General features: G+C 41.4%; 1 protein-coding gene across 2 annotated transcripts in view; it reads right to left on the reverse strand.

Moving 5' to 3' along the window:
* Positions 1-18,964, reverse strand: part of ldlrad3 (low density lipoprotein receptor class A domain containing 3) — a 106,399-nt gene that overhangs the window by 48,001 nt on the left and 39,434 nt on the right. For both annotated transcript variants that reach the window (XM_034084361.2, XM_071203478.1), the window contains exons 2-4: positions 13,095-13,241; positions 2,200-2,325; positions 268-396 (exon numbers count right to left, since the gene is read on the reverse strand). In XM_034084361.2, the coding sequence (XP_033940252.1) occupies positions 268-396; positions 2,200-2,325; positions 13,095-13,241 (402 nt within the window). The remainder of the gene's footprint in view (positions 1-267; positions 397-2,199; positions 2,326-13,094; positions 13,242-18,964) is intronic.

Raw genomic sequence — 18,964 nt, forward strand, 5'->3', positions numbered from 1 at the left:
GGTATTCTATCACCTGTTCCTTTTTTTTCCTGTGTATTACACTGTTGGTGAAGGGTGTCAGTTATCCAAACAAACCCTCAGTAAAAACAGTTTGACATATGTGAGTTAAAGGCTTATGAGGGGGCAAGTCTCTGCTCCTAAACATGGGGACAAACATGCTAAACATCCTCAACGTCTCCCTGCCCCTGTGTCAGATTCCCACAGCCAGAATAGATGTTTTATGTCCTTGTATTTCTTTTCATCTAATACATTTGACTGATGACTCACCCGCTGTAGTTAGGCAGAGATCCTCATCGCTGTTGTCCTGACAGTTGTCCTGGCCGTTACACAAGAAGCTGCGGTCCACACAGTGGCCATTCCGACACTTGAAGCGAGTCCCCGAGCACTCAGAGCCCGCTGTGGTGGAGGCAGGGCAGAGGTCAGGGTCAAGTGTTAGTTCAGACAGGGTTACAGTGACAGGTTTCAAGTTGCCTGTGAAACACAAGCCACTGTGTGACGTCTGTAGTGGTGCAGTTTTTAGATCTTGTTTTGTTTACCATTTTCAATACTTTCAATTAATTAAATTGAAGATAAAATATTGGGCATTTCATTTCAATCAGGATCTTAAGCGAAGCAATTCATCATAAAACATGTTTAGAGGGAAAGCAGTAAAGCATTTGATCTGGGAATAAAATTCAAACTGAAAACAAGAAATATTAACATATCTCTGCCAGCACTATTACTTATTTTTTGTACATGTTCTGGTTTTGAGTTTAGCTTCAGCAAAATGAGGTAGAATTATCTTGTGTGAAGATCCAGAAAAGTACACAGTAGTGACGCAGTATGTGCTGAGAGCGTGGAGCAAACCTCCATTTAAATGCTTAGATTACATTTGTGAGTGTGATGCCCTGCAGGCGAGGAACACTGCCTCTGACAATGGTGAGTGATCGGCTTGATGCACGTTCCCCACTGGGAAAGCAGAGATTGGGTCATGTAGGGACAAACTGCATGCTGGATAATACAGACTACACCTGGATCTTCTTTTGTTCTCTTGATCTTTATTTCAACTAAAGGCAAAGCTACAGATGAGTCAGGAGTTACAAGCACTGGCAACAAATAAAGACGACTGAAACTATTTTTTAAAAGGTAATTGAATTTGCTATATCCGGCATTTATTCATGTCACTACTATTATCATCTGATCAAAATGCAGAATTTGATAGTGACTGGGGGGTACAGCAATAGTACAGAAATGGCTTTCTTAATAGAACGACATCCTCGATTCTCCACTGTAATGAGGGACATACAGCAATGCTGTAATACTGATCTGGCATTACGAAAATGAATGTAAAGCAAAAGTGACATGGTAGTGACAATCTCTGATCACACCTGCCCCATAACCAAATATATAAAAGGCAACAGGTACATGATTGTGTTTGTGTTGTGTCTCTTGGGAAACAAAGTTATAATATAGAAAGTAGACTTTCAAAGACTGAGACTGGGGTGTCAGTTTAGTTTCTCTAAACTAAGGGGAAGAAGAGAGGAAAAGAAAATGTGAAAGATGAACAGAGATCTTAATATTCATTTGCATACTGTTGTTTGTTGACTCTCTTTGCCGTTTACAACATATATTTGTTTAAGCCAGTTGTTTACTCATAATTCATTGATAAAGCATATTAAAAGGGGTACTCCAACTGTTTAATTGCTCTTCCATATTGTTATGGTACTTAATGTCGGTCAAATTCCAAAAACAGTTGGTACTTAATCTCAAATAATGAATCCGGTCGCATCTTTTGTAGACATATCACTGCTGCCTGGTTAACACATCTTTCAAACACCCCACCCCTGTTCATAATACAGCATTTCTGTTATACTAGTATAATCTCCAAACCCAAATTGTCAATACCCTTATTATAACACTATAATAATCCGATTTTCTTTTTCTTTAGAGTTGAAAAAGCTCCATCAGAGCCAGAGAAAAGACTAAAACATTATTATGGTAGTTATAATACGTGGTGCATAAATTGCTTTTCTCAGATTTTAAAGAAATAACTGCACTTATGTAAAGTTTGTATTAGTACTGTAGTACTCAAGCCAGCAATAGCCGTATAACTACAGATGCATATTATGAGTGGGGGGAAGTTCATCATGGAGCAGATTCTGGTAGCATTGGCATGAGACAGATTACATTTATTTGAATAAGTTGTTGTGTGAGACTTACTGCAGTTCTCCTCGTCACTCCCGTCAGGACAGTCACTGAAGCCATTGCATCGGAAGCGCCCGATGATGCAGTGGACACCGTTAGCGCAGGCGAAGAATGTTGGGGCGCACTTTGACTTGACCTTAGCTAAGGAGAGAGGGAGGGTTGTGGGAGGGGGTGGAATGAAAAACAACAGATTATTATATGTGATAATGATGCAGCAATTCTTAATGCACTACACTGTGTTTTATGACAGCATTAACATAGGCCCTGGTGCTCAGAGAAAAGGAGGAACATACTTATAAGGACAGCTAAGCTTTCTTAATGTTTTTTATATGATAATAGCACGCCCAATTGCATGTTCTAAAATTAAGACAGCAAACCATCCAACAATTAACAATTGTACAAGGTTCAACAGACAAACAGCTGTTTCGTTGTAGAGACTAATTTATTGCTCTTTTTTTTTGTTCGTTAATTATTATGTTCCCGTTCTCTTAAGTATGACAATTACAGAGTATGATCCTACGCACAAAGTACTGACAGCAGAAGAAAACAAGTTGACAAAAAGGACAACGAGGGCGAATCGTGAGGGAGAGCGTCTTTATGGATCCTGCCATTTATCAGCCTAAGCAGGCCACGGGTCTTATCTCCCCGGACAGGCCCGACTGTGACTGAGTGACGAGCCTGCAGAACATCAATGCCTGGCGTCCTCCGTTTAGCACTATCCCCCAGTTTGAACTCAAACACATTGATCTTCCTTTGCAGAAGGAGAAAAACAACATTGCAGGTAGATGCAGACAAAGACATCAGATAAAAGAATAAAGCACCGCACTTTAGCTCAGTCTCTGTGAAGTTTAAATTAGTACCCTGATGACCACCAAAAAGAAAATCCAAAGATGTTTCACTATAGCCATTTATATTTACAGTTTATAATAATGAGCCACTTTCCTGTTTAATTCTGTATCATCAATCAGATCTCTGTTTTTCTAAGGTAAAGTGCCCATGGATTGTTCCTCTCCAGTAGTTTGAATAATACCAGAGCTTTAACCTGTACATGTGGCTTTGTGTTGGAGCCACTACTGTTGTTATCACACTTTTTGGAAAGGAAAAGCTACCAATTAAAAGGTACGACTAATTAATGATAATAGTTAAATAATACTAGAAGTTGATGCCAGTGAGGATACAACATTATAAACAACAAAGAACAACACAAGGATGTACCAAACCTCAAACTCACTGAAACACACAGAGTGGAGGAGTGAGTGGGCACACCATAGACAACCCAAAGCAAGCCACCAACCAGTCTTCTGTTTTTTCACTCTACTGAATATAAGGGTTGAATTGGCACGCTCATAGGTTGGCATTGTGCCGTCACAAATGCCAGGGGCGCACATTTTCCCCTCTACAATATATTGTGGTAGGCTGATTTATGAGCTCTTTCAAGCTGCGGCGATTATGTGTAGCGAGGAGGGAGGGAGGGCATAACAACCACGAGGGTTTGAAGGGAATGTCTCCGGATGAAATGTAATCACCGAACGCAGGAGGAAGCTGTGATATCGCCCGATTCCTGTATCTATAGTCTAGGAAACCTTTGTTTACCTGGAAAGCAGAGGCCCGAAAGCACCAAAAGCTAAGCAGTACTGTATATCACATTCATTCAATTCTAGGGAGAAAAACAGAAACAGCTTAGGGCTGACGCAACACATCAAAGACAATATACAAAAACATGCTGCAGTGGATGGGTATATTAAAATGAATCTGGCTATAAATAAAATAAATACAATTATGATGATACTATCTCTTTCATTTGTATATCCCTTTGATTTGTAGTGTTCGCAAACATTTCTTCTTCTATGCATAGACAGACCATCCTCGCTGCTCTTTTTCCATTTGGTTGGCGGGCTTGTCTAGACGGACAGCTCCGTTATTGCTCTGAGATTCCTCATTCACTCCCTCCCTCATCTAAATCCTCATTACCAGGATTCATCTGACTCAGTGTTTGTGTTCCAAATGAGCTAAAAAGTCACATGAAGGGCAAGCTCATGAGAGGAGATGCGTGGGTGGTGGAGAATCAGGGATAGAGTTAATGTGCTTTGCTGTATTCTGGGGATGGGTGGCCCTTTATAGCCTGAGCAAAGCAGTTTTCAGAGCAAGAAGAGGAAAATTAATTAGAAAGAGCAAGTTGAGGGTGAACGAAACAAACTTGTTATGCTTCCTTTGAAGGTTTCCAGTTTTGATTCTAGGTGTGGGACTTCATATTTAGGCAATGCTGATTCATTTCAGCCTTTCCTCGACACTGCCTTATCCCATCTTCATCCCTTCTGTCGTCACTCTGTTTCTAGGTTTTGAACGGCATTACATTCGTGCCACCTTTTCCTTCTCTTCTCTGAGCCTTTGGAGAAGTTGTTTACGAAAAAGCAGACAGACTGTTGGGTGGCTTCCAAACTTAGTTTCAGTGTTCAGCTGAGCAGCACAAATGAAAACGAATGGGGTTAGCAGTGGAGCTCGATTCTTTGAGGTAAGACTATCATTAGCAGAAAAACGTGGCTGGATCTCACTGCAACGCACAGATGGAGGGACACACAAACAAGGCACAAAAACACAAAGATAAATATACCCTCTCCCTCTCTGTTTCACTCTTTTAATTAAGAGCATTGTACTGTACTTTCTCTATAAATATTTATTTCATTCTCCTCTAGGAACAATAATAAAAAAAACGCAAATGTTTCTTTTCAAAGGAAGAACACATCTAGGCCAGAGTGTAGCATCATAGCATATTTTGGGTTTAACTCATTGGATGAATTAAGATGAGTTAAAACAGACTACTACTGTTTGTCTTCTCTTCGACATTTTCATCTTGCCCCGTGGCTCATGTCAGGCTGAATCTGACAGCATGGCTCCTGTTGAAGATAGTTTTCTTTGCTCTTCCCCAAATATGCACCTCTCTGGCCTTCCCCACATGCCTCCCTTACATCTCCCCAATTCCCCGGAGAACAGAATAACTTGCTCTGCACCGGTTGGCTTGGTCGTGATGGGCATGCATGATTGACAGTGTGAGGAGAAAGACTGCAGGAATAGAGTAACAAGAAAGAAAACAGTGCGGGTAGAGTGAGTGGAAGCAGATCGAGGCTACGCAACAGTGGAGACAGCTGAGGACTTCAAAGGTTTCTCTGACCTTGTAAATAATTTCCTAAGGGAGGAAATCAATAGGTAATGGAGTCAGGGTGTAAGCAAGAAGGGCAAGGGTAGTTTAAGCCAAGAGGGCTTGGGTATCAATGTAATCATTTCGTACAGTTCACTGTCTGCATGCTGGTTGTACACTACCATGACTTTCTGTGTGTAGGAAGAGGCATTGCAACATTATAGAGCTACATTCATCTGAAGGGCCAAGCTTTTACAAGGCCACTGGCATTATCAAAAGCCATCAAACTTTGTGTTGGATGAGGAAGAAAGTGCGGCTAGTATACCTTACAGCAGGAACATGTGCACAATATCAGGGATATTTCAACAACTCCAGATACAAAGAGAGGGAAGCAAAGGCAGTGAGGAAGCAGCAAGTGATCTGCCAGATAATAGCCTCGCTGCAATATTCATCACAGAAAGCACAGTACTGCTGAAATCCCCTTGTTTGAAATGGAAGTGCCCAACGTTGCTTTGTAAAATGATATGGCTGCATTTCTTATTCGTTTGAAGATTTCGAAGCAATTATTTTGCCTAATTCGTGACTATCGATTGGACAAGGATAGCATTCAATCTAAAAGAGACTGTGGCTGAAGCTACACGGAGATGATACGGGTCGTATCCGCTACAGTTCTCTATCATATAGACGGTTCGGCCACAGGAGGGAAACGCAGATAATGATAACGATAATGGGTCCCAAGGTGGGTAGATCTGCGGACGCAACGCTCTGGGGGGCCAACCGGCTCTGTGTCTAGTCTACGCCCTATACGATCATTTCCTGATAAAGAAAGTACTGACGGGCTGTCAGGAGAGGGGGAGGAAAAGAGAGACTCCGTATATTATTCTTATATTATTATATAGAGTCGTTATTCATTTGTTTTAAAGCTCAATAAATAACAAAGAAGACCTTTGACCGGCACTTTTATAATTTTGTCAGGAAGATTTAAACTTTAACGGACATGATGACCGGCGAAAGAAAATTCTAACGGAAACTCTGCCGCACGGTTTCCTCGTCCCTTGGAAGAGGCGGAGAGGTGGGTGTTTTTCATCTGCTGGTGGACTACCGGGGAGAATTACAGCAGGAGCACACGCTTGTCTCGGGGAGGGAGAAAAAGTACAGTGCCACTTACAGGCCCGGCATATGTACTACAGCGTCTCCAGCGGGTCGAGCGATCTCGTGTGGATGGACACGTTTTTGGTGCCGATTGCGTGTGGACGGAAGACTTTTTTGATATCGAATTCGGTTCATTTTTGTTACCGTCTCTGTGTGGCTAGGGCCTGCATGTAAGTACCTAATCAATATTTCATCCCTGCTCCCTGCTATTAATTACAGCACCTCATTGATCAGTCAGCCATTAAGGACATGGGACACGTCACACTTTCTGCTATTAGTGCCCCATTTTCTCTCCATGTTCTGACCTTTTGACTGCCTTAAAGTTTTTTGATTTAGAGTTGGGTTAAAAATAAACACTCTCATCAAGATGTGCTCCAGGTTTATGTCCCTAAAACTTCTTCAATCCCACCTGATGTTTCTTCCACAGTGTGCTCCCAAATGTACACACCCACACACATATTAACACACTCACAGAGCAAAGAACACCCATGCACAATGAAGCATAGCATCCCCAGGAGACAGTGAACAACATATCTGATAGGTGTATATGACTCTTTGAGTTCATGCAAGTGCATTGGTCATTGTTCTTATCACATACTGTAAGCAAACACTCTTAATCTTAGCAACACCTTCCCTACACAAGAATGAGCCTCGATATCTAAATCATCTGTCTCAGGAGTCTTTTTAGCTATTTCCACCCGTACTCTCAAAGATAGCTTTTATGTTGATAAGCATTTAGCGGTTTCTTTGAATTGAATATATTGTGGGTATTTTGTGTAGGTTAGTAGACCAACAAAACAAAAAGCTTCTTTGCTGAAGCTCCAGACCTTGGCATCACTGCAGAGAGCAATAATGTGATAATATTACAGTCCACTAAACTGGAGTCATTTTGCTTCAAATGTTGTGAGGAGCTAACCGGATCAATAAACAGTGCATCAGATAATGAAAACTCTAAATTGTTATGTCCCTCATTGTTATGAAGTATTCAAACACTTTTTAACAAACTGACAAAACACCAGCCCTCTGTGTGGGTCTCCAATTTGTTGTCTGATGTGCATCTCAAAGAGATTAAATAAAGCAGACTAGACAGATCATCTTGTTAGCCCGTCAGATTTGTATTGCGACAGCTTTAGTGGGTCTTGACCACCCGTTTGGTAACCGTGCTTTAAAGAAAAGGAGGTTTCAACTATTATTCATCCTACTTGGGAACATTTTATTTGCAGAAAATGTGGTCTTCTAAAAGTAAAATACAACACAGAAAGGACAGAGAGGTTAAAGATATTGAACAAGTGGGATGCACACATTAGCCTTGATCAAATTAGAGTTTATGCAAATTGACTTTAAGCTGAATATGATGGCACGAGCAGCCCTTCAGTGTGGCTGCTGTTCTCTGATCCATGCTCTTTTAAAGCCCCGGGGCTTTCAGTTGTCCCTTCTTGTTAAAAGCAGAGTGAACGTTGACATTTCAAAACATTTGTTGGTGTAGAATTGTGAATAAATGCATTTCTCCTCAGAGAGGGGCCACGGCCTCAGCCTGCAGAACCACTAGTTTAGTCATTTTCTTTGAAATGTGCTCTTCTGTGTTTTCTTTCTCTCCCCCTTGTTTGATTCCCCCCTTCTTGCTTTACACATCATGTCCACTCACCCTCTGGCCCACCACGCATCTCTCCCTGTTTCCTGCTCATGCCCAGACGAGGGTGAAGAGGCTAATCCTGGCTCTGAGGCCCAGCGAGCTCCGCCGGCTCTCCTCTTTCTACATTCTGTCAGGATCCATTTGGTCTAACACTCTCGCAGGCTGTCGTTATGGACACCAGAGAGCAGGGTGGTACTTTTGACCTCTTTGTGTGAGGAATTAGTCAGCAGCCTATCTCTGAATCACTGCTTGGAAAACCCCTCAGACCTGCCAACACATATATACGTATCACACACTCATAGAGCAGATGTTCAAAAATTGGAGATTCTGTAAAAACGACTCAAATGTTCTCATCTAAAATTCAGTTATATGCTTCAAAGCAGAGGTTACATACAAAAAGATTTGGACTTGATTAAAAAGATCTGTAGGGGAGTACTGGCTACGCACAGAAGGACAGTAATACAATAAGCTGCGTCTTTAATGCAATAAGACTCTGGCTGGAGATATTGCGTATCTTTTCTCAGCCCAGAATGTTATTAAAGAGCTACAGAAAAAGTATTTACATGACTTAAGTTGACCCTTGTGCTATAGGCGACCGGAAGAACAAACAAACGAGAGAGCAGTGGGGCTTGGTAGGAAGGAATACGCATGCCTTCTCTAGCAAAATAAACCATCCCCTGACCATTCGAGACCGTTCCTGGCCTATGAGGCGCAGCAAACTGGGACACATCTAAAGTGCATACATAAATAAAGAGTTGAGGCAAGCGACTGCAGGCCAGGTTTTCGTGATTCTATTCTAAACTTCCACACCCACAGATAGCACTGGAAAATAAATTCAGTCCGGTCACCAAAAAAAGTCACAAAGGAGTTTTTTTCTACTGGTAAAAAAATCTGCCAGACGTAAGTCATGTGTGGGTGGTGGGTGGTTCGGTCTTGGGAGCAAGGTTTAACAAATTTCATACAATATAAAAAAGAATTGATCTTTCCAAATCCATATACATTTGTTATGGAGCTAAAAGCAAAAACCAAATTCTCACAAGGGAGGTTTAAGTACATATAAAATGACCTTTACCTCAAGCTCTGCATACATATTCCTTGGATCAGAGACACCCACATCAGCACAATGTGCTGGCTGAAGAGCGTGGGCTTACAGGGAAACTACTCGCTAACTTTAGCTGTCTTCTGGTGCAATCATATGTGGTCAAAAAGGTAGACTGGCCGTTGAGCAAAACATAGTTACAGTACTTGTATATACTGTATTCACACCCATTCTCTAAAGTAACTGTGTTCGGAGAGATACCGCAGGTCCTTCCTTCCTGCAGCGGTCAGACTTTACAACCAGCACTGCCCCTAGTAGACCCTCCTACACACACTACAAGACAGACTATAACTCCCCTTGCTGTTAAATACAAACCAACTTTGGGCAATATGTGCAATATATATATGCCATTAATAACTGTAATTTATACCTGGCTGCTAAACCCTTGTTACTGTTACAAGCCATGCATCTTGTATTTTGTAAATTGTGTAACTTGCTGCTGTTAAATACCGTCGCAATATGTGCTTTATGTGCAATATATACTTTATATACATATGCCATCTTTAATAACTGTAATATATACTGGGCTGCTAAATCCTAAGAACTGCTACAGGATTTGATTTGTAGATTTGATTTGTTTTTGATCTGTATTTTTGAAAATGATGTCACTTTTTCAGTTTTAATATTTTTTTAGCATATTGTTTATTATATTATAACTTAGTACTTTTTTTTAACGCATGTAAGATATGCAACACTAAGCTGTCTGTGGCTCTTTCCTGCTGTAACGCTGCAAATGTCCCCTCTGTGGGACTAATAACGGTATTCTGATTCTGATTGAACCTGGGCACTCAAAACATCGCTACTGAAAGAATACAAGTTGTCAAAGTGTTAAAAAAATACACACACACATCCAAATTAATTAAAGAAACATGTTCTTAGAAACCTCTTGACAGCGGCCACCTGCTCCTATTACAGATGGACGGAAATGTAATATCCTGGGGTTGTCAACTCTGCTCAGCCTCTATGGTAATGGCTGTATTGCGACGGACAGTGGCCAGACATCTGTTATTTATAAGAAAAGTCTGTGTGAAAACAATAATAGAATGGTGCAGTGATGACGTCTTGTATAGGCTGACCCGAAAGTTAGCAACGCAAGGGGTCCCTCGACATAAAGCAATGGGATTATTTTGCTGCATATTGGAATATTGCAGAAAAAAAAGCTCTGTTGCAACACATGTTTATGAGACATAACACATTTCACTCATCAGGATAATGTTAACCAATAAGCACCACTTTGTGATTTGTGAGACGTAATCTGATCGCCAGAAGAAAAAAGTGAACGTTAGGCAATAAACAAACCACATCACGGTCCCATGGATGCACATCACCACCACAAAGCTAAAGGCATGATGACGTTCAGTAGTTTATTTATTCACTTCTTAGCAACCACTGTTTCTTATGACATGTAGAAGCTTTTGATATTCACCATTGGGGTATTTACGTATTTCATGTCGTGGAACAAAATGTGAAAAACTTGTGTTAACCACAGACCTTATTTCAGGCATCTAACCATAAATATGTTTAAAAAAACATAGACCTTTGGATGAGGGAACCGGAAGTGTTTTCGGACTCATTCCTGCACCACTCTATGTCACTAACTGAAAGAGATTTTCTGAGGAGTCTGCATTGAAACAAATATTCATATAGCTCAGACAGAAGGAGAATAGGTTCTTTCAACAAACTATCTTTCAAGTTTGCAAATCTATCATTCTGTTAAATATTTATATATATATATAACGGGGAGTTTGTGTGTTGTCTTAGTGGGGGGTGCCTAATTATGACACTACTTGCAGAGACTCCAGTACTGCGGTCTCAAAGCTTTCAGGCATTGTGTTCTCCTCAGATAATAGACATCCAGACAGAACTCCTGCTGCAGCAGCTATAATGAGTCCTCCTCTCGACCTCCCCTCCCCCTCTCTCCGCCTGTCTGTCTGTCCCACAGCCCCAATGGAACCAGAGCTTTGTCTGGGGATTTTCACAAAGCACTCGCCGGATATATCGAATGACAACTAGCCATCTATTTGAGGATAATAGGGCCCACTTATGCCGAAGCAGATAATGTACATGTTGACAACAAACACAAATATTCCTCTGACAACTGGAGAGGCTGTATGATAACTAGCTTTTATCTGTAGCGGCAAAGCATGTCGTGTCAATGACAGACAAAAAAGTCTTGCTTGTCCGTAGATTCAAAGCTAAAGTACTGGAGGTGAGTTTGAGTGTTACAAACTGACGCACGGACTGTGTGATTAGATTAAACAGGAGCACTTAATGTCTCAATGCATGAGAACATTATTTCTTCCAAGTTGGACAGTGGCTGACAGTTTAAGGCCATTGAGTCTTGAGAATCTGGGGCACAGAATCCATCCATCTATACAGTGTGAGACTTTGTTTTAAGTAACAGGGATGTCAGTAGCAGAGGTGTACTGATGAACATTGTCCAGGACAGCACTTAAAAAGTGTCCTATGTATGTATTACGTAAAAAGAGCAAGGCATCACAAACTTAAGAGATTGATTGCTTTAACTTTGAATGTGGGCTAGTGTGTGTCTGCAAACCGTGTCTATCACAACTGGACCTTCTGTAGACACACACACCCCCCGTCGCGGCATTATAATGTCCGTCTTTTCACTGAATTGTCGTCTTGAAAAGGGTACTCACAACAATTCCGCAACAACTTCATCTTCCCCTGTTGCACTTGTCATTTCAACGTTAAAAACAATAAAACGGCATGAATTGCTTCGTCGCATTCATCTAGATCCTCTGCCTCGAGCCAGTTAACTAGCGGGCCTTCTCGAGTACCCTAGAACCGAGGGGAACTCTGAAAGAATACGCCCATTGGCTACAAATCAATATATGATTGGTTGATCAAACTGTCAGTCCAAACGTACAGATCAACAACACAGATACGATTCTCATTTATTCATTTTATATACATTTTATTTATATAATTAAATCGATTTTTTTGTTTGTTTTATCTGAGTGTTCCAGGGTATTCTCTGAATACCTTGAAGGCCCTGACGGTTCGCCACTGGTGTCTGTATATGTGTATCATGGGACACAACTTGTTTAGGACCAATCTGCCTGTTCCTTGAGCTTCCAACAATAGGGAACAGTGAGAGAGGTGACTGATGGGGGAGGAGATGAGGAGAAAAGGAGACAATTAGAGAGGTGACAGAATGGAGGACAAACTTAATGTGATTTTTTTTTGGCAGGGATTTAGCTGGGTAAAAAAAAGGAAAAAAGAATCTCTGCAGGAGCATGGTTATGCTTTTATAATTGGAAACAAGCGGCTGTGAAGCAAATTACAAGCCAAAAGCCAAAAATCATCTGATGAGATAGGGAGCAGAGAGGAGTGAAAATGGTAGTGCGATGCAGTTAAAGAGATGAATATATCGGGGGAGAGGGGTTTCCATTCAGAGCGGCGGGGGCCTCAAAGTCAATCTTCATCAGCAATCCCATCTTTGTGTGGAGCTCCGGCTACAGGGGGATGGGGAGGAGGAGGAGGAGCAGCAGACCAGAAAGATCAAAGCCAACTGAAAAGTGAGGATCAAAACTGAAGTATTACTGGAGCCTTACAGAAGAATTATGCGTGGGCTACTATTCCTGCACGCACAAGTAATCGGCCTTTGCTTTGATGGTATTAAATGTTGCCCTTGTGTTAAACTGGGGCCGTGAGTCTGGCAGGGAAGAGGACGAGTGCACGCTTTGGGGGAGAAGGGAGGATGGAGGAAGGAAGTTCATTTAAGTTGGAAAATAATTAAGTCTAAACGGCCCTTATGTTTCCATGGATAGCAAGAGGGAGAGGCAGAATTCAGGAGTGGAGGTGACTCTGAATATAGGCTTTCTGGCTATATTGCCTTTGATAATGAAGTGTGAAAGGGAACTTACGACAGCCTTTCTCATCACTCTTGTCAAAGCAGTCAGGTAATCCGTCGCACTGCCACCCGCCTGGGACACACTTCCCATCCCTGCACATGAAGATTCCAGGGATGTTGCACTCGGTGGTGAAGTTGTTCCCTGGGAGCGACTGGCTCTCTGATTGATATGAGAGAGAGAGAGAGAGAGAGAGAGAGAGAGAGAGAGAGAGAGAGAGAGAGAGAGAGAGAACAAGAAGACAGCGACATTAAAATCTCACTCTATAAAGACATTGAACAGGTGTCGGGATGCTGCATTGGAGCGATGCTCATCAACACAGTCAACACAGAAGACCTTTATTATATCCATCCTCTAATGCTCGGAAGAAACATATTCAAGGCAATGGCTCTCTTTAAAAAGCTATATCTATCTGCTGGCAAAAAAACAGAGGATGATCTTATGAATACAAAAGCAGAGGATGTTGTTTCAGTGTTTACAGCATTGCGGGCATAACATAAAGAGCTGGGCAGTATCTTAAATGGGGCAGATAGGGGACCAAACACTAAATAACACACACATATAAGCAAAGCCATTATTTACGACTTGGACACAGATGCACAGATACACACAGACTTAAAATAAAACGTAATCATCAGAGAACATGTGCCCCGAGCTTGTTCCGGGCAGTCCTGGTTGACGCAGTGCAGCTGTGGCATAATGGGCTGGAATGTGAAACATGGCCTTTTGGCTGGGGTTTGACACTATGCAGTGGAGAGTTTAGCTCGTAAACAAAACTATAGGGCGGTAATGAGGAGTTCCGGACAGAGCAGGGGGGGGCACTTTCATGCTGCGGTGCTGAAACTGGGCTCAGCTGGTGTAGGCCACTTCATTATACGCAGGAGGAGTACCGGCTGCCAAGAGGTGTGGACCTGTAAGTCTGAATTGACAGTGTGGTTAACCAGTAAATTGACTGATTGGGTTACTCTATAAACTATCTCCCTTTCTTACACGATTCCAATTTGGAAGAGCAGCGGTGTGAAAATGATAAAAGGTGCTACACTGAACAGTTACATCCATATTACCATTGCTAACTGACCATTGAAACACTCTTCATAGGGATGTAAAGACATTCAGTACAATGTACGATAACGCTGTTTAAGGAGAAGGTGCTTCTTCTGTTCTCTCAATATTTAAAAATAAATCAGATGAATGTGTTCACTTAGTGCAGGGTTTGTTTTCTCTATTTCGTCATTACATTCTCGGCAAGGCAGTATTCCTTACTGAGGGATCCATTGTACGACGGTAGAAATTGAGAGCAAGCCTTGACCTTTGAATGTTGTCTGAATTCATAACCAGAGCTCATGGTTCGCAGTTAGTTGATATTCACTGACTACATGTAGCCCGTTCCCTCGGTACTGCTGAGTAACTGACACAGATATCATTTGTTCTTACATCACCCCTCTCCTGCTTGCATCGCAGAAGGTTGTGGAAACAGTAGAGTTTCTCCCTTGAATGAGACAGCACGACCCCTCTGATCCTCTGTGGGGATGATGCAAACCCCTCTTTTGTCTCTTGCAATAAACAGAAGGGGAAGTGAGTGATACGGAGAAAAGGCTCTTGTAATTTATGAGGACTTGAAAGCGGTCCAATTTCCTTTTCTCTATGGTGGGAGGACACGCTAAATAAAAATGTTGATGAATTCATGCAATGAACAGTTTGTATGCATAGTGATTGCTACCTTTTCAAAAACAAATAGTAGACTGTTGGTGCCCGCTTCACAGTGTCACCTGTGTGGTATAATATCTCAGTAAATAGAATAACACCAATCCCAATGGTGGCAGAGACCATTTCTTGTAGACAGCAATTTGCCACAGTGAGCCTGTTAGATATATAAACATCCATTCAGGTATGTGCGAACACGACCAACACTCAATTTTGTTTTATCTATCTGAGAAAACACCGCCGTTTCCCCTGGCTCTTCCCCTTCTATCCTTGTTTGTTCATTCCTTTTTGACAATGGGATTTACACAGAGCTGCACACTCCAGAGAGAAATGGAAGGAGAGGAACAATGACACAGTTACCACAGACGTATACCTCTCATATAAAAGGTAAATACTGCACATTCAAAATGACTCTCCTTTTAAGCAGCATTATAAGACTCCTTTTTTATATTGTATGTAATGCAAGGCTTTTTCTTTCAAGATAAAAGGTAAAGCTACTCTGGGGGTTTAAAAGTGTCAATATTTCTTAGTTATACTTGTTTTTGTTAGAGGGTCCTTTTTACATTAAATTTCATTGGCTGACACAAAGAAACGTACAACATGTGCATTCACAATGAAAAGCTGGTGCATTCATTTTAAATAAGACAAACCATTGTAAGTAATACATCCAGAGGTCGCGTTATCAGAATATTTTCCGTCTATGACGGATCTTTTTTAACAATGACGGACAAATCTGAAAGCAGTCCGTCATTTTGACAGATTAGAACAAACTCGGAACAGCGCCAAAGTTTCCCCGCAGCGAGGCTCCGGTGTTATGCCGTGTTATGCATGCCCGCCCAAAAAGGAAATCATACCGTTACCAAACCTAACTGTGCCGTACAGATCATTGAAATGTCTGCGAGTTTTGGCTTTACGCTGTGCACGCTCCCGCGAGGTGCAGCAGCCATGCATAACACGGCGCATGTGAACTGTCCCCCCCCCCGTTGACAGTTTGCGAGCATGCTCCCCCCCCTCGTCAGAGTTGTGTAAAGGCCGACGGGTAATTCTGGATTTTGACGGAAGTTTTACGATCCTGTCCGTCAAAATGACGGGCAGCGAAAAGGTCTAGCGCAACCTCTGAATACATCATACTTTTGATTGTTTGCATCAGCCAAGGTACAGTCAAAACAGGTGGGTTTTAATTCAACACTGAAGATGTGCAGCCTTTTATGCAGAACAATGGCAGAGAAAATTGAATAATATTTTTGCAAATTGTTCACATTATTTCCTTTGAATATGTGCAAATTGCACAGTAGCAGCGAGATGCTATTTGCTGTGCTGCACCAGTAGGAAGGCACTTCTCCCTTTTAAGGTGCTTTGACAATCAAACAGTTTATTTTGGTCTTGTTTAAGCAGCCTCAAAAGTGGTGCAATACTCGGCAATTTGCCTCAGATTCTTTAGAGTTAGGGCCACTCAATGTCAACATAACAAATAAACAAAAACATTTACATTTACATTCAAACCCACAAAGAACAAGGATAGGAGGAAGCCAGGTGGAGTCACTTCAAAGCGCCGGTGGTTCAAGAGGCATCAGGTTAACTGGAGAGTGAGCAGAGAGAGGACACTATGTGCTGGATGAGTTTGAGAAACGGCTGAAATAATGAATAAAGAAGGTTAGCAGCAGACAGCTCATCTTTTCCCATGAGTCTCTGACACCACCTATGGCAACTATTTGCAACACTTCTTGCATCCAGGTTGTGAGTTCCTCAGCAGGCTCGACACATCTTATTGCTTTACCTGTCATTCTCTCATAGAGTAACAGCGGTTCAACGTTGCCCACCTCATTACCACAGTAAGTGTGGCTGCACAGCTCATTACAGACTGCTCTGTGAGCTTGTTAGCAGAATAATAACGCACAAAGGTTCTCTGTGGGCACTGCAACACTCCCAAGGTCACCTAGATATCTTTAATGGACATGACAGTTTCAATGCTTAGCGACTCACTCCTTCATAATATGCGTTTCACTATTATGTTGACAATATCTCGGGGCATTCTGCACAGCTGCACAACACTGCTGTGTGCAACTGTGGTCACATGGTGGGTGTGTGAGGGAGAACTGGAGGAGATAAGGCAGGGATGACGCTGGACGTCTCTGTATCTTTCAGGGGGAAGTGTAGACCAAATACTCTGGGTAAATATTGACTCAACTATCCCTTCCTCTGCACACCCATCCACTGCCTACCACCCATTCCCACCCGCTACCATGCCTGTGTCCACTAAGGCCCTATTTAGACTGTTTAACCTAGAGTGTAGAATCTTTCTGGGATCAGTTGGATACTTTAAGAACTAAAATGGGACTCGTCAGGGCCAGTGTTGCATTCACATGATCCTGAAAATGTTCCCAATTACCGAGTTTGGAAGAAGTTATTCTAACTTTGGTATGATCATGAACTCTAAATCGTAATGTGGAAACGAAATGGACTGTAAGATATTTTGTATTTTATATGTCAAAGTCTTTAAACAACATGATGAAAGCTGTTTACTAGCTGTTGTTGCAACTTGAGTCGATTCATGTGAATTTTCCAAATAGGGAACTATTTTTTACGGTTATTCTGACCACATGAATTATGCAATGTTAACTAAAGTAAAACATAATTTGTGTATGTGCCCTTTGTTATCAGTTTTCAAATGTAATAGGTTCTTCCTTGGTCAGTGCAACAGCCTTCCACTAAGTTTAATGAAAATCCCTCCAACAAAAATACCAATAAACAGACGATAATATGACCTCCTTGGCCGAGCTAATTAGCATTTACATCCTGCTTCTTCCAAGAAGTTTTACAGGCTCACTCAGGGTGAAATTCTTCCCCCTCTATCTTTATGCTCAGCTGCTGTTGCTGGTATTGTACAGTTTATAAAGTGCACCTCTCCTACCACAATTATAATTTAAAACAATAATTAACTCCCATCATAAATATGAGTCTACTTTCCTAATGGCTCTGAAGAATACTAAAATTATATTTGTGACATTTTTAGCAATATTTTCTCGAGGCAAAAGCAGCCCTTACGCACTTTTTCCTCATCTCAAGTTGAGGAAGTGACATGCAATATAATTCTTATTATTTTCAGGACATAGGTTTGTTTGGGCATGCATGGACACGCGAGTCGTACACTTATGGCATCCTTCTCATTTAAAGCTATTTCACTGCTCAACAGTTGGTGGTGGTAATGCGCAGGTAAACATGGTGGTGTGCCTGAAAATGCAACGAAGAGACTATAAGATAGAACATATCGATGGAAACAATCCAGAAATCATAATATTAAAATAAGTGGCTTTGCAAATGTTTGATGAGGAAGCAGTAGTTCAATGTGTTTATAAAGTGAGTAACTTTAAAACATGTTTACTAGAAAACTCCTCAGGGTATCTTTATTCAAAACACTTATTTCTGGGTTAAAGCAATACATGTATTCTATCTCATCCCACATTAAATAAAATCATGAATTTGAAATGTTTGAGTATCTTCTGAGTATATGTTTTTGACATGTGTTTTAAAAACGTTATTCCTTTTTTTTTTGCATAATTGGGATTGAAAATATCTGTGTACCCACAATCTTTTAAAAAGGGTTGTTAATTATTCAATATGTTTGACCACTGTTGCCTATTTACAAAAGTCAAAACATAAATGGCAATCTTCCAAATCTTTTTTTCTATGATTTTCCTTGGGTGTACTTCAAACATAATGATTCTGGAAATGGCAGCTTGAAGACATCGGCACACCCGAAGCAATTCTCTGAATATGCAGACATGGAGCTCACGAGGCAGCCACACCCTCATGAATATTATCATCACTAAATGTCAGCATGCCGCCCTAACACTAGACAGCTAATATGGTGCTGTGAGGAGTTAATAAAACAATATGTAAGAAAAACATGTAAACCTTAGCAGGTAAAGGGGAATAAGGGGAGGGAAGATAAAGAAGGAAAAGGAGAGGTGGACGGTAACATCATTTTCTAGCCTCAGATTCTTGGTAATAGCCGCCCTTAGCAAGTTCTATTCCTTGTGCTCTGCGCATGAAAGGTCAGTGGTATAAATCGATATCTGAAATGGCTATTGTCTTGGCTGTAACTGCTTTAACCTTAACTTCCTCAGCAGACTCTGATGTCTGACCTACGTTGATTAGCCCTGGGTAAAAGGTTGAGCCCT

Source organism: Pseudochaenichthys georgianus, chromosome 6 (assembly GCF_902827115.2).
Source record: "Pseudochaenichthys georgianus chromosome 6, fPseGeo1.2, whole genome shotgun sequence".
Taxonomy (NCBI): domain Eukaryota; kingdom Metazoa; phylum Chordata; class Actinopteri; order Perciformes; family Channichthyidae; genus Pseudochaenichthys; species Pseudochaenichthys georgianus.